The 15,000-nt window shown below is 41.6% G+C and overlaps 1 protein-coding gene across 1 annotated transcript in view; it reads right to left on the reverse strand.

Moving 5' to 3' along the window:
- Positions 1 to 15,000, reverse strand: part of frmpd1b (FERM and PDZ domain containing 1b) — a gene marked incomplete at its 3' end in the record, with an annotated part of 82,064 nt that overhangs the window by 22,991 nt on the left and 44,073 nt on the right. The window contains exons 6-10 of the mRNA XM_080415697.1: positions 13,145 to 13,190; positions 12,465 to 12,569; positions 8,509 to 8,604; positions 6,026 to 6,151; positions 4,688 to 4,807 (exon numbers count right to left, since the gene is read on the reverse strand). Coding sequence (XP_080271823.1) covers positions 4,688 to 4,807; positions 6,026 to 6,151; positions 8,509 to 8,604; positions 12,465 to 12,569; positions 13,145 to 13,190 — 493 coding nt within the window. The remainder of the gene's footprint in view (positions 1 to 4,687; positions 4,808 to 6,025; positions 6,152 to 8,508; positions 8,605 to 12,464; positions 12,570 to 13,144; positions 13,191 to 15,000) is intronic.

Here is a 15,000-nt window from a genome sequence, read left to right on the forward strand (position 1 = left end):
CAACTCACAGAAGGAGCCTTGTGGGCGTGGCCTCCTCTGCCCCTAATGTTTGTGTAAATACATCTTTAGCTGCTATTGGTGTTGTTACTGATACGTAATGCATTGTATGTATTGTATGTCTTGTTTTCCAGACTGAACAGATGGACACGATTTTCTCCAAAAAAGGACTACACATCATCCACCTAAATGTGAATAGCCTCAAAAACCCCACAAAGATGTCTGAAATAAGATCCATGTTTGGAAATGGCAAGGTAGGGGTTCTCTCTTTTTCAGAGACAAAACTGGATGACACAGTAGACGATTCTGAAATTGAGATTATAGGCTACAATGTCATTAGGAAAGACAGAACTCTTTGTGGAGGAGGGGTATGCATTTATGTGAGATCTGACATCATTTTCAATGTGTACCCAAAATTGGAGAACAACTCCACGGAATCGGTCTGGATAAAAATCACCTATCCTCACGCTAAACCCCTGATAATTGGCGCAATCTACAGGCCCCCAGGTCAAAATGAGTTTTATGATTTATTAGAGGAGCACATGGCAATCATTGGAAATTCGGAATTGATTTTGATTGGCGACTACAATACGGATGTACTCCGGAAAGACGCCGCCATATTTAAATCTTTCAAAAAATTCTGTGACATGCATAGCCTCACCCAAATGATAAAAAATATCACAAGGGTAGGCCCCACTTCTCAGACCATCATTGACCTCATTTTGACATCAGACCAGTCGAGGATTCCTTTAAGTGGAGTCATTGAGTGCAGTCTAAGCGACCATAACATCATTTTCTGCACGCGTAAGCTTCACAGATCTGTAGTTGATTGTCATAGCACGATCAGCTGCAGAGCTGTGAAAACTTACTCATCAGAAGCTCTCACAACAGCTCTTGAGAAAGTGGATTGGTCAAATGTACTCGGTGGCTCCTCGGCTGAGGAGTCTTGGACTGGTTTCAAAACTGCTTTTGTGTCTGTTATTGATAGCCTAGCGCCCAAGAAGGTGGTGAGAGTCAGAGCCCGTACACAACCCTGGATGAATGGAGACATCCTAAATGCAATCAAACTCAGAAACAAAATGTACTCTGAGTTCAGGAAATGCAAAGATGTGCAACTACTTGAAAGATGCAGAAATCAACGAAATGTAGTAAACAAATTGGTCAAAACTGCCAAAAAGAATTTCTTAAATGAAAGTATTGAGGCAAACAAAAGCCACCCACAAAAGCTGTGGGAAGCGCTACAGAAATTGGGCTGCAACAACAAAATTCAAACCAAAGCTACAAACATCTGCATTATTTCAAGTGGCGTGCTCATTACCGACAAGCAAGCGGTAGCAAACTGTTTTAACAGCTTTTTTACCACCATTGCAACCCAGTTGGTAAGCAAACTTCCTCAGCATTCAGGTTTGTACGGCTCTGACCACATCCATGCTCACTATGTTAAACTAGGGGCTAAAAAAGACTCCTTTTCATTCAAACCAGTAAATGCTGATGATGTGCAGAAAAAACTACTCGCCCTCCAGCCAAACAAGGCCACCGGCCTTGACAATATCCCCACCAGATTCCTCAGAGACGCAGCTACTGCTATTGCCCCCATAGTAGCCCAAATCACAAACCTATCCATCAGCCAGTGTCACGTCCCACAGGATTTCAAGTTGGCAAGAGTAATCCCTCTGCATAAAAAAGGAAGCAAATTAGAACCTGGCAACTATAGGCCTGTTTCCATCCTTTGTTCCATCTCAAAGGTTGTAGAGCGATTAATTCAAGAACAAATCAACAGCTACCTCAGCGAGCATAAACTGTTGTTTGAATTCCAATCGGGCTTCAGAACCTCCCATTCCACTGACACATGCCTACTGTATCTGACCGACTAAAACGTGAGGTAGACGCGGGCAAATACTGCGGCATGGTCATGTTGGACCTCCAAAAAGCGTTCGACACTGTAAACCACTCAATTTTACTTGATAAGCTGAGGGCGATTGGTTTTGACTGCACATCACTAAACTGGATGAGATCTTACCTGGAGGGAAGAGAACAAGTGGTTGACATCAACGGAACCATGTCCTCATCCCTCCCGGTGAGCTGTGGGGTTCCTCAGGGCAGCATTCTAGGGCCGTTACTGTTTCTTCTATACATTAACGACATGAGTGCTGCCTGTAACTGCAAATTGTTCCTGTTCGCTGATGACTCGGCACTCCTGATCTCGGGAGAGGACAAGTTGCAAGTTGAGGAGGCGCTCAGCTCCGAACTCTCAAAAATCCGTACTTGGCTTACCGATAACAAACTGTCACTACACCTTGGGAAAACTGAATCCATTCTCTTTGGGACCAAACATTCCCTCAGACAGATGGATGTAAATGATTTCAAGGTCAAAGTCGATGACACAATTATCTCCAGCAAAGAAGAGATTACCTATTTGGGTTGTGTACTTGACAAATACCTGACAGGTGATAGCATGGCTACAAAGGTGGTCAAAAGAGTAAACCAGAGAACCAAATTTATGGGCAGAGTTTCCTCTTTTGTCAACCCTCAGGCCCTCAGGACCCTCTCTGGGGCCCTGATTCAACCACTTTTTGACTATGCTTGCACCTCCTGGTACTCCAACACCTCAGTGTCACTGAAGACTAAGCTTCAAACCTCCCAAAACAAACTGATTCGGCTACTCCTCGGATTGGGGCCCATGACCCACCTTTCTCCCACCCATTTTGCCAGCCTAGGCTGGCAAAATGGCTGGCAAAAAAAAAAAACGGTTCTCTACAACGGAGCTATCGGAGACTGGTTCAGGACAACAATTGGAGTGCGCCAAGGATGCCTTCTCTCTCCAATTCTCTTTAATGTATTTCTGGAGCGTATCATGACGGATGCCCTGGCAGACCATGAAGGAACTGTCAGCATAGGAGGCAGACCAATCACCAACCTCCGTTTTGCGGATGACATCGATGGGCTAGCTGGAGGAGAAGAAGAACTGGCCAGCCTAGTTGAAAGGCTTGATACCACCTCCCGAGCCTATGGAATGGAAATCCATGCAGATAAAACCAAAATGATGACAAACAACAACAATGGCATCCGCTCAGACATCAAAGTCAATGGACAGGCACTGGACACAGTGTCTAGCTTCAAATACCTCGGAGCAATCGTGTCCGATGAGGGATCCAAACGGGAAGTCCTTGCCAGAATTGCTCAAACAACTGCTGCCCTGGCAAAACTCAAGCCCATATGGAAAGACAAAAACATCAGTCTGGCATCAAAAATGAGACTAATGCGCTCACTTGTCATCTCAATCTTTCTATACGCTTGTGAAACCTGGACCCTGACAACAGAGCTCCAGAAGAGAATACAGAGCATGGAGATGAGATGCTACAGAAGACTCATGGGTATCTCCTACACCCAACATGTCACCAACGAGGAAGTCCGGCAAAAGATCAGCCAAGCCATCGGCCCACATGATGACCTGCTTACTACTGTCATAAAGCGAAAACTGAGGTGGTACGGACACATCACCAGATCCTCAGGCCTTGCAAAGACCATCTTGCAAGGCACCGTACAAGGTGGCAGGAGACGAGGGAGACAGAAGAAAAGATGGGAAGATAACATCGGAGAATGGACTCACTTGAAACTCAGTGAGGCAATGAGAGCTGCCGAGGACAGAGAGGGATGGAGAGAGCTGGTCAACAGATCGTCTGTGGTGCCCCAACGACCCTCCGGGGTTATGGGATAGGTGAAGGTGGTGAAGGCTGGCTCAGGGTGGAAGACAGGGTTAAACAACTAAAAATGGGACTGGCCTTCAAAATTGTAAATGCAAATTTGCCCGATATGCCCCCAATTCCCGCATATCTGAGTAAATACCTCCAAAAGGTTAGCGACACCCACAGTCACAATACCAGAGGGAGCGTTAACAACAATTTGGTACCACCCACCCATAAATCAAACATGGGCAAATTCTCCTTCTACAGCACTGCCACCCAGGATTGGAATAGTCTAACTCCATCCCTCAAAAAATGCAGTTCGCTGGGCTCATTTAAAAGAGCCTTAAAAAATCACCTTTCAGGAGGCCAAAGGTGGAGGTAGTACCATTTTCCCGTTAGACAGCAGACCCCCCCCCCCCCCCACCCCCCCCTGTTCTTGTACATATTTTTTTCCCCTCTTTTTTATTTTTTTTTGTTGTACATAGTGTTATATATTGTTTTTGGCTGTTTATTTTGTAATGATATTTGAACTGTGGTGCCACTATATATGCCTATGAATTAAATACCAAGGCCCTCATTGGAAACAAGTCCGCAAGGACTTTTATGAACGGACCTGTTAGACAAAGTATTTTAAATGTAACTGTGCTGTTTTACATTTTTTGCCTAATAAAATATTCAATCAATCAATCAATTGTTGATGAATTGAGTACACTGGACCACAATGGAAACAAGCCCATCTGGGCTTTTTGTGTTATCCTTTTAGCAGAGCTCGTTGACCGTACCACCGTACTGTTACCAAACATGATAATAACGTTTTTCAATCAATCAAACAAACTGTTATCAAACATGATAATAAAGTATTCAAGTAATCGAAAACACGATAATTCAGACAGTTCTCAAGATGAATGATACACGCACACGCACACACACATGCACGCGCACGCTCACACACACACACACACACTCACGCAAACGCACACGCAGAGAGATATTTGACCTCTGACCTGTAGGAAGAGGTACTCGAAGGCAGAGGGGTCGTCATGCAGGAGGTCAGCGGGGTCACGGGGGATAAAACACACCCTGAACAAACACCTGTAGTCATGACTGTCCTTCTTCTGGACCACCTGGAACACATCAACCTTTATTTAAAACACACCCTGAACAAACACATCAACCTTTATTTAAAACACACCCTGAACAACACATCAACCTTTATTTAAAACACACCCTGAACAACACATCAACCTTTATTTAAAACACACCCTGAACAACCCATCAACCTTTATTTAAAACACACCCTGAACAACCCATCAACCTTTATTTAAAACACACCCTGAACAACACATCAACCTTTATTTAAAACACACCCTGAACAACACATCAACCTTTATTTAAAACACACCCTGAATGTTACCAATATAACTATTTATATCTATTTATATATCTATAGATATTTATATCTAGATATAAATACTAATTACAATGAATGTTACCAATCTGAGGTTTTCAAAAAGAGAGTGGGTGTGTGTGTGTGTGTGTGTGTGTGTGTGTGTGTGTGTGTGTGTGTGTGTGTGTGTGTGTGTGTGTGTGTGTGTGTGTGTGTGTGTGTGTGTGTGTGTGTGTGTGTGTGTGTGTGGCATTCCTTACCAAGGTGCTTAAGTACCAACGTCTTAAGGATGCTATTATACAGCTTGGTTACAAAGGTTGGAAAAAATTGGAAGCCTCGGTAATGTCCATAAATCAGTCTCATGAGAGGCAGATTGTAGGAATGACCAAGCCAACAGCTAAGGCATTGGTTGAATTCTGTTCAGTGTCTGTGATAATTGTCAGTCGCCACATTATGGAGGAGACGATGCTTCCTGTATCTATGATCTGTATCCTGAAACACTTGTTGTTGAGTTTTACCAAGTGTGTGCATCTACTATTGTTTGTGTTCAAGGAATTCTTGTTAAATGTGAACGCAAATAAAGATGCTAAATGTAGTGTGTGTGTGTGTGTGTGTGTGTGTGTGTGTGTGTGTGTGTGTGTGTGTGTGTGTGTGTGTGTGTGTGTGTGTGTGTGTGTGTGTGTGTGTGTGTGTGTGTATGTGTGTGTGTGTGTGTGTGTGTGTGTGTGTGTGTGTGTGTGTGTGTGGGGGGGGTATAATGTGTGTACCTTCACTGTTAGCTCATCTTCATGCAGTAGTATAGTAACATGGTGATGTGAGGGTTAGAGTTACCTTAATGATCAGTTCATCTTCATGCAGGTGGAGGAGCTTGGTGATGTGAGGGTTAGGTTTACCTTAATGATCAGCTCATCTTCATGCAGGAGGAGGAGCTTGGTGATGTGAGGGTTAGAGTTACCTTAATGATCAGCTCATCTTCATGCAGGAGGAGGAGCTTGGTGATGCTGTATTGTTGTTCCAGGACCAGAGAGAAATACTCGATGGCTTTGATTGACAGCTTGTCCTTCAGAGTGGCAACGATGTCCTGAAATCATTAAAAAAAACTCATTTCAATCCCAGCATGCACCTGGCAGGATGTCACCATGACACGCACACGCGCACACACACACACACACACACACACACACACACACACACACACACACACACACACACACACACACACACACACAGTCATTTAGATATCATGTTATTTAGACTGATACCAGGTTCATTTGTTACTGGTGTCCTATAGTTCTTATAGTTTCAATGTACAGATATTTTTTTAATTATATTAGACTGACGCTAGGTTCTTGGTTTACCTGTGATCCTAGATTACTGAGACACTACACTGTCTCTCTACATTAGATGTACCTTGTGTTGTCCTTACATACTGTAAATCACTCTGGATTAAGAGTGTCTGATAAATGCCTAAATGATAAATTATAAATTGTAAATGTGAGTCTGGAGGAATCAAGCAGGTTGGACTGATGGACACATTCCAATTCCTTACATTCCTGTCTACTCGTTCACTCACTCCTCCTGCATGTCATGTTGTATATTAGATACTGTATTTCTCTCATGAGCTGTTTGACATGCATTCTAGCACAACAGATGATTGTATAAATAAAGATCAACCCATTATTTAATGTGTTGCTTCAGAAGCTTAGATCACTGTTATTCAGAATGATATATATACTGTACGTACATAAATGCACTTCAGTATCTCTGCAGGTTAATCAAATGGGACACTTTCACTGTCAGACCGTTCAACACACTTTATATATATTAGGAAATGAGCAGAACAAAGTTTCATCGGCTCTAAAACATCTCTTTGAAGTCTGCGACACACGGCACAGCTTTTAGAGCCCATCTCCCAGACAGCATAGTCATGGGTTCCAACCATAGAGGTATAATATAACTAGAGGGCGGATTGCCCCGCCCCCAGCTATCATTTCAATGAATGTGCTCAGTGGCGTTTTGAAGCACCCGGAAGCCTGCCGGAAGTAGAATAATTGAGTCGTTTTTGGACACACCATAGAGTTATGAGCATGCGCACTAGTGTCCTTTTTGCGTCCTACGGCAGCCCGTGTGTCAAGGAATGAACGCGAGATATTTATTAAATAAACTCGAGATGCATATTTATATGTAAATGCATATGTATTTATGTATAATATGTTTACATATTTATATTTATACATATAAATATCTCTCAGTATGTTTTGCTCGTGCATGTATTTCTCCCCGCCTGCAGTTTCCAGCTTTGGCAGCTTTTGGCGGCTTCAATGTTTCTCAGCAACTCTGGGGGCTTGATTCCAACCCATGGCCCGAGGAGACGGTCCATCCAATAACAGAACCGAAAGGCAGTCAGCACTTCTGGCGAGTGGATGAGAACAGGCTGAAGCCTCTACACTCCATGTACACTCAGTAAAAGACGCTCCAAGCAGCTCTCTCTCTCTCTCTCTCTCTCTCTCTCTCTCTCTCTCTCTCTCTCTCTCTCTCTCTCTCTCTCTCTCTCTCTCTCTCTCTCTCTCTCTCTCTCTCTCTCTCTCTCTCTCTCTCTCTCTCTCTCTCTCGGCTCCTCCAAAAGCAAATGATAAATATTTCCAGGTTAAGCTGGAGGACAGAGTGATGAGTGAGAGAGTGATCAGAGATGTTGGTGTTGGAACTCGGCTCATGGCATGTTGAGAGGCCTCTATACAGCACACCTCCAAAACTGCTTTCACTTTTGCCCCACAGGGGGCGCCACGAACACAAATGGCAGCGTCTGTCACACAAATTAACCCCCCTTAATAATTTCCTGATGACTAAACCCACCACTGACACAGCCCTGGGTAGACAACCCGGCCTGGCGGAGATGTGTGCTCTTAGTACGTGTCTGTCAGTGTGTGTCTATCAGTGTGTGTCTATCAGTGTGTGTCTATCAGTGTGTGTATATCAGTGTGTGTCTATCAGTGTGTGTCTATCAGTGTGTGTCTATCAGTGTGTGTCTATCAGTGTGTGTCTATCAGTGTGTGTCTATCAGTGTGTGTCTATCAGTGTGTGTCTATCAGTGTGTGTCTATCAGTGTGTGTCTATCAGTGTGTGTTGGGAGCAGCACACAGAGCAGATTGAGGTCATGACACACATTGTGTCTTCATGTCACTCTGGATTTGTGTGAAAACGTTTCAACGGATATTAAACGTTCATGAGGTTCATGTGGTTCATGAGGTTCATGAGGTTCATGTGGTTCATGGACAAAGCAATCAACTGATAGTAAAGTGCTGTTTTATTGTGTTGTGTGGTTGTGTTGTGTACCTTGACATTAGTTGTGTTGTGTTGTGTGGTGTGTGTGGTAGTATTGTGTACCTTGACAGTAGTTGTGTTGTGTTGTGTTGTGTGGTGTGTGGTAGTATTGTGTACCTTGACAGTAGTTGTGTTGTCAAACTTGAAGGCCTTGGTTTGTCCGTTCTCCAGATAAACCTTCAGAACGTTGGGCAGGAACAGCAGAGAGTTTCCCTGTAATAATGTATAATAAAATATAATTATAACATTATATAGATATATTATACAGATAAACCTTCAGAACGTTGGGCAGGAACAGCAGAGAGTTTCCCTATAGTATAATAATAGAGAATATTATTATAATATTAGTATAATATGTACAATATTGACATATAGTTGCTGTCAGGCAGAAACATCTTATCTCCATATTCTAACCTGTTGTGTTTTTTGGTAAATGAATGGCCTACTGGATCATACTACTGCGTCACACAAAAGCATAACAAATAGCAGATCTACAAGCTCTACAAGCTCTACAAGCTCTACAAGCTCTACAAGCTCCAAATGCAGCACAAAGTGAAGCATCAATCTGCTTTTTTGCTATTTTTGAATGAAGGCATAAAGTACAGTAGGAACAGGACAGTGTACTGTATTGTATTGTAATGATATTCGGCCGGGAAAAAAAACACCAGCGTGCATAAGAACCTAAACTGACTGATCACAAGACAACTATGAACGTCTGTATGTTTCATGTTTTCAGGCTGTAGTGAATAGCCTATCTGTGTGTGTGTGTGTGTGTGTGTGTGTGTGTGTGTGTGTGTGTGTGTGTGTGTGTGTGTGTGTGTGTGTGTGTGTGTGTGTGTGTGTGTGTGCGTGTGCGTTAGGGGTGTGCCGATACACTAATTTCATCAAACGATACGATACGATATTTGGCTCACAACTTCGATACGATTTCGATACGATACGATACGCACTTTTTTATTATGAAAATATATGGGGGAGAAAAAAAGCAAATGCAAACAAATAATTCTGTTTTTGCATTATTCAGACGCAAACTTGTAGCTTTTCAGCTACAATAGCCGTTTTGAATCCAAATAGGGCAATAGTGTGACACCTGACCCGAAAAAAAACAACATGTTGTCACCCTTTTCACCTCGGGGCTGTTTGCATGCCTGATTATTATTATTGTTAAAAATAAAAAATAAAAAATTCAATTAAAAAAAATTCAAAACGATATATTTTTTTCTCCAAAACGATACATATCGTCACGAAAACGTATCGCGATATATCGCGGGACGATATATCGGCACACCCCTAGTGTGCGTGTGTTGGCCTTCTTTTAAATATGTGGCTCTAGTGTTGCTATCAAAGCATCAAACTGACCCACTGACTGACATCCTAAAAGAAACTCTGAAACGGTCAGGATCATGTTTAACTCTATGGGATAATGTTTAACTCTATGGGATAATGTTTAACTCTATGGGATAATGTCTAACTCTATGGGATAATGTTTAACTCTATGGGATAATGTTTAACTCTATGGGATAATGTCTAACTCTATGGGATAATGTTTAACTCTATGGGATAATGTTTAACTCTATGGGATAATGTTTAACTCTATGGGATAATGTTTTACTCTATGGGATAATGTTTAACTCTATGGGATAATGTTTTACTCTATGGGATAATGTTTAACTCTGTTTAACTCTATGGGATAATGTTTAACTCTATGGGATAATGTTTAACTCTATGGGATAATGTTTTACTCTATGGGATAATGTTTAACTCTATGGGATAATGTTTTACTCTATGGGATAATGTCTAACTCTATGGGATAATGTTTAACTCTATGGGATAATGTTTTACTCTATGGGATAATGTTTAACTCTGTTTAACTCTATGGGATAATGTTTAACTCTATGGGATAATGTTTAACTCTATGGGATAATGTTTTACTCTATGGGATAATGTTTAACTCTATGGGATAATGTTTAACTCTATGGGATCATGTTTAACTCTGTTTAACTCTATGGGATAATGTTTAACTCTATGGGATAATGTTTAACTCTATGGGATAATGTTTAACTCTATGGGATAATGTTTTACTCTATGGGATAATGTTTAACTCTATGGGATAATGTTTTACTCTATGGGATAATGTTTAACTCTATGGGATAATGTTTAACTCTATGGGATAATGTTTAACTCTATGGGATAATGCTTAACTCTATGGATAATGTTTAACTCTATGGGATAATGTTTAACTCTATGGGATAATGTTTAACTCTATGGGATAATGTTTAACTCTATGGGATAATGTTTAACTCTATGGGATGTTTAACTCTATGGGATAATGTTGAACTCTATGGGATAATGTTTAACTCTATGGGATAATGCTTAACTCTATGGGATAATGTTTAACTCTATGGGATAATGTTTAACTCTATGGGATAATGTTTAACTCTATGGGATAATGTTTAACTCTATGGGATAATGTTTAACTCTATGGGATAATGCGCCGCAGCTTCTGGAACAGCGTGTGAAACTCTCCGTCCTGTTTATGGATAATGTCAGGATAAGATGAACCCAATATTCTCTTTTTCTTTTTTTCACAAGTGACAGGACCAAAAAATCATCTTCACTGCTTGATCACTAAAAAAAAATTAGTTCTGCGAAAAAATTGCAACGAATATAAATAATAAGAATCAGACTCAGAGTGCAAAGGATGTTGTGTGTGACGTTTTATTTCGCGGATTTCGGATTAATAAAACGCAGCAAAAAAACGCACCAGTCTGCAAGGACTGGAAAGGTTGGGTTTTATTAAGACATAATACAGGAACAGGACAGTATACTGTATTGTATTGTAATAAGGCATAATGTTGTACAGTAGGAAGTAGGAACAGGACAGTATGTTGTAGGCAGCCAGAACAGATGAAAGTAGTGGAGGAGGAAGACCGTTATGTAACGATACTGTATATAAATATATAAATATATTTATACCTTGTGGGGAAGAAAAATCAATACCAGAGGAGAACATGAAACAGCAGAGACAGCAAGATGGCAAAGAGAAGACACACACTGTGTAGTACTGTAGTACACAATAACTACACTTGTTTTTATGTTTTAAAGGAGACATTTATCACGTTTAGACGTCTTTATAGCCGATGGCTCTCAACCTTTTCAGGTTCCAAAAATAATCCTATTTGAACTGGGGACCCAACACCCGGATAAGCACGACTGTAGGAGTTTAGGCATTACGTTTTGTTTGACTCAGTTCCACAGATATTTTGTGAAAATAGCAGATCTACAAGCTCACAACGCCTCGTGTTGCGAGGCGTTGTGAGCTTGTACATCGGCTATTTTCATATTTGTTTTGCCTCTTTCTTATATTAATTGACAATTTGGCCAATGTTTGACCAGTTTTTATAGTTTGCGGTCTTTTTTCTTTTATTTGTAGGTATTAAAAAGGCCTTAAAAGTCATGCCAGTGATCGCCCCCCTCCCCCTGTGCCAACGTTGGCACCGTGCCTACGGTTTCCTATACCTATACCCCTAAACCATCCTATACCCCTGCATTTGTGTTGATATTCTGGACATGTTATAATAGGCAAACATTATGGGAAAAAAAAGGCAAACATTCAGCGAAGGAAGGATGGTGAATATTCTGCAAATACTGTGTCAGTGGATGAATAGAGGGATGAATAGAGGGATGAATAGAGGGATGAATAGAGGGATAAACAGAGAACTATGGACAACATGCATTGATCACTTTTTGAACGTGTTTATTTGGGAATTACCGTTGAAACAACATCTACTGAGAAATGTGTCTAAACTACATGTTGAATAATACTGTGATTTACTGTGAGGCCATGCTGTCCATGTGCTTTGACATGCAAATGACCTGTTTGTTTAAAGAAGGGAGGGGTAAAGGGGGACCCCTCTCTCTCTCGCTCTGTGTGTGTGTGTGTGTGTGTGTGTGTGTGTGTGTGTGTGTGTGTGTGTGTGTGTGTGTGTGTGTGTGTGTGTGTGTGTGTGTGTGTGTGTGTCTGTGTCTGTGTGTGTGTGTGTGTGTGTGTGTGTGTGTGTGTGTGCTCTAACCTGAGTGTGACCGTTGACCACCACCTCCTCAGCGAAGCGCACTTTGACCGGGTTGCTCCTCAGGCGAGCTCTCTTCTCTGCTGACATGATGGAAGATTTGGGATTCTGAGGAAAGTGACGGATAACATTGTAATGGTGACTTTAGAATGTTTCAATGTGTTTTAAATCATGTCTTTATGTATCTACTTGTATTTGTAGCAGAGTGTTATAGTGATAGAGAGTGTTAGCTTCACAGCAGGGCTCTTTTCACAGTCTGTTTCTACTACACTGTTCTCTTCCTGCTGGTTCACTAATACAACAAACAGTCAGCATCAGTAATCTGTACTTCTGTAACTATTTGCACGTTTCCCTTATCTTTAGTAGATATCCTTACAAGACCATTTCAGTGGTGTAAAGTAACTAAGTACCTTTACTCAAGTACTGTACTTAAGTACGATTTTGAGGTATTTTGACTTTACTGGAGTATTTCCAAATTTCAGTACTTTTACTTCTACTCCACTACATCTCAGAGGCAATTACTGTACTTTTACTCCACTACAATTATTTGAGCAGATCTACAAGCTCACAATGCGTCGCATTGTGAGCTTGTAGATCGGTGTGTGTGTGTGTGTGTGTGTGTGTGTGTGTGTGTGTGTGTGTGTGTGTGTGTGTGTGTGTGTGTGTGTGTGTGTCATACTTACTGTCATGTGTCGTAGGATCGTCATGGTGATGGAATCCTCCAAGTCCCTGTGAGGAGAGGAACACACACACACACACACACACACACACACACACACACACACACACACAGAGATCATCATCCTCTGTCCAGCTGTCAGATACACCGTGACCTTTGATCCCAGGCACCCTAAGCCTTGCTTCAACACAAACATGACCTCATAATAAATCATACATGGGCAACTGGCGGCCTGGGGGCCACATGCGGCCCCCAGCTTCACTTAATGCGGCCCACGGGTTAATATGGGATTACTGAGATATTACCACAATGACTATTATAACTATTCTATTGTCTTTTTTATGTCCAATGTATTTGTATTTAAGTTCATAAAGTTAACATAAGTATAACTAAATGCATTTGAAATTAAATAAAAAATAAAAATGATACTTTTCAGGATTCTAATTCAAAAATAGCAAAAATAGCAGATCTACATGCAGCTTGTAGATCTGCTATTTTTGCTACTTTTGTGTGACATAGAATGGCAAAGTAAGGCATTATTTTACAAAAAAAAGTTAACATACAGAGATAAGACGTGTCGGCCCGACAGTATGTAATGTGTCCCTATGGAGTGAGTGTGGAAATATATAAAGGCCCTCTGCATCATCACAGTTACATCACCCTGTATAAATACACTGGACTGGATTCACCTCATCATGTGACCTCATTATGTGACCTCATCATGTGACCTCATCATGTGAACTCATCATGTGACCTCATAAACACACTGGACTGGATTCACCTCATCATGTGACCTCATCATGTGACCTCATAAACACACTGGACTGGATTCGCCACAACATGTGTTAATATGTCATCTAGAATGTGTTATATAATGAGTATAATAATAATAAAATAATAACAATAATTAGCATTAGACCAATCCTCCTAGGAGCTGTGAGTAGCTGTTAGCAGTAAGGGGTTAATAAGCATCTTCATGGACACGTCGACGCATTGCTGAACCCTGGAATTGAACCAGGGACCTTCAGTGTCCCACACAGGCTCTCTAAACACTCAGCTATGGAGCAGATCCATCATCTATCTATCTATCTATCTATCTATCTATCTATCTATCTATCTATCTATCTATCTATCTATCTATCTATCCCTCATCCTTCCTTTTCACATGTCCAAACCATCTTAACCTCACCTCTCTTGTTTTATCCCCAAACCTTCTAACCTGGGCTGATCCTCTAATGTAGTCGTTTATGATCTTGTCTCTCCTTGTGTCTCCTAACATCCTACATTCTGACCCCTCTAACTCCGCCTCCAGTCTTCTGGTCTGTAGTTCTGTAGTTGGCATGAGCCCATACTGCTGCTCTTCTTTTAGCCTATAGCTTCCACTACTCTTTCCCATAAGCTTCATGCAGTGACTGAAATAATAATAACTCCGTTCAGTCATCCGTGAGAGACTGATAGTAGAGCGGCTGCTCCTTCACTTGGAGAGGAGCCAGCTTAGGTGGTTCTGGCATCTAGTACGGATGCCTCCTGAATGTCTCCCTAGGGAGGTCCTCTGGGCCCGTTCCACTGAGAGGAGGAGGAGACCGCCTGGCAGACCACGGACCAGATGGGGAGGATCACATCTCCACACTGGCCTGGGAACGCCTCAGGATTCCCCCCAGTTACAATGAGCTAATGTCTGGGACTCTCTGTTGGAACTGTGGATGTTACAGTAAAAGGTGTTCCTACCTTAAGATGTTGTCCGGTTGTTACAGTAAAAAAGTGTTCCTACCTTAAGATGTTGTCCAGTTGTTACAGTAAAAAGTGTTCCTACCTTAAAATGTTGTCCAGTTGTTACAGTAAAAAGTGTTCCTACCTTAA

The sequence above is a fragment of the Gymnoscopelus braueri genome, assembly GCF_963280865.1.
Source record: "Gymnoscopelus braueri genome assembly, chromosome: 20".
NCBI classification, from domain to species: Eukaryota; Metazoa; Chordata; class Actinopteri; order Myctophiformes; family Myctophidae; genus Gymnoscopelus; species Gymnoscopelus braueri.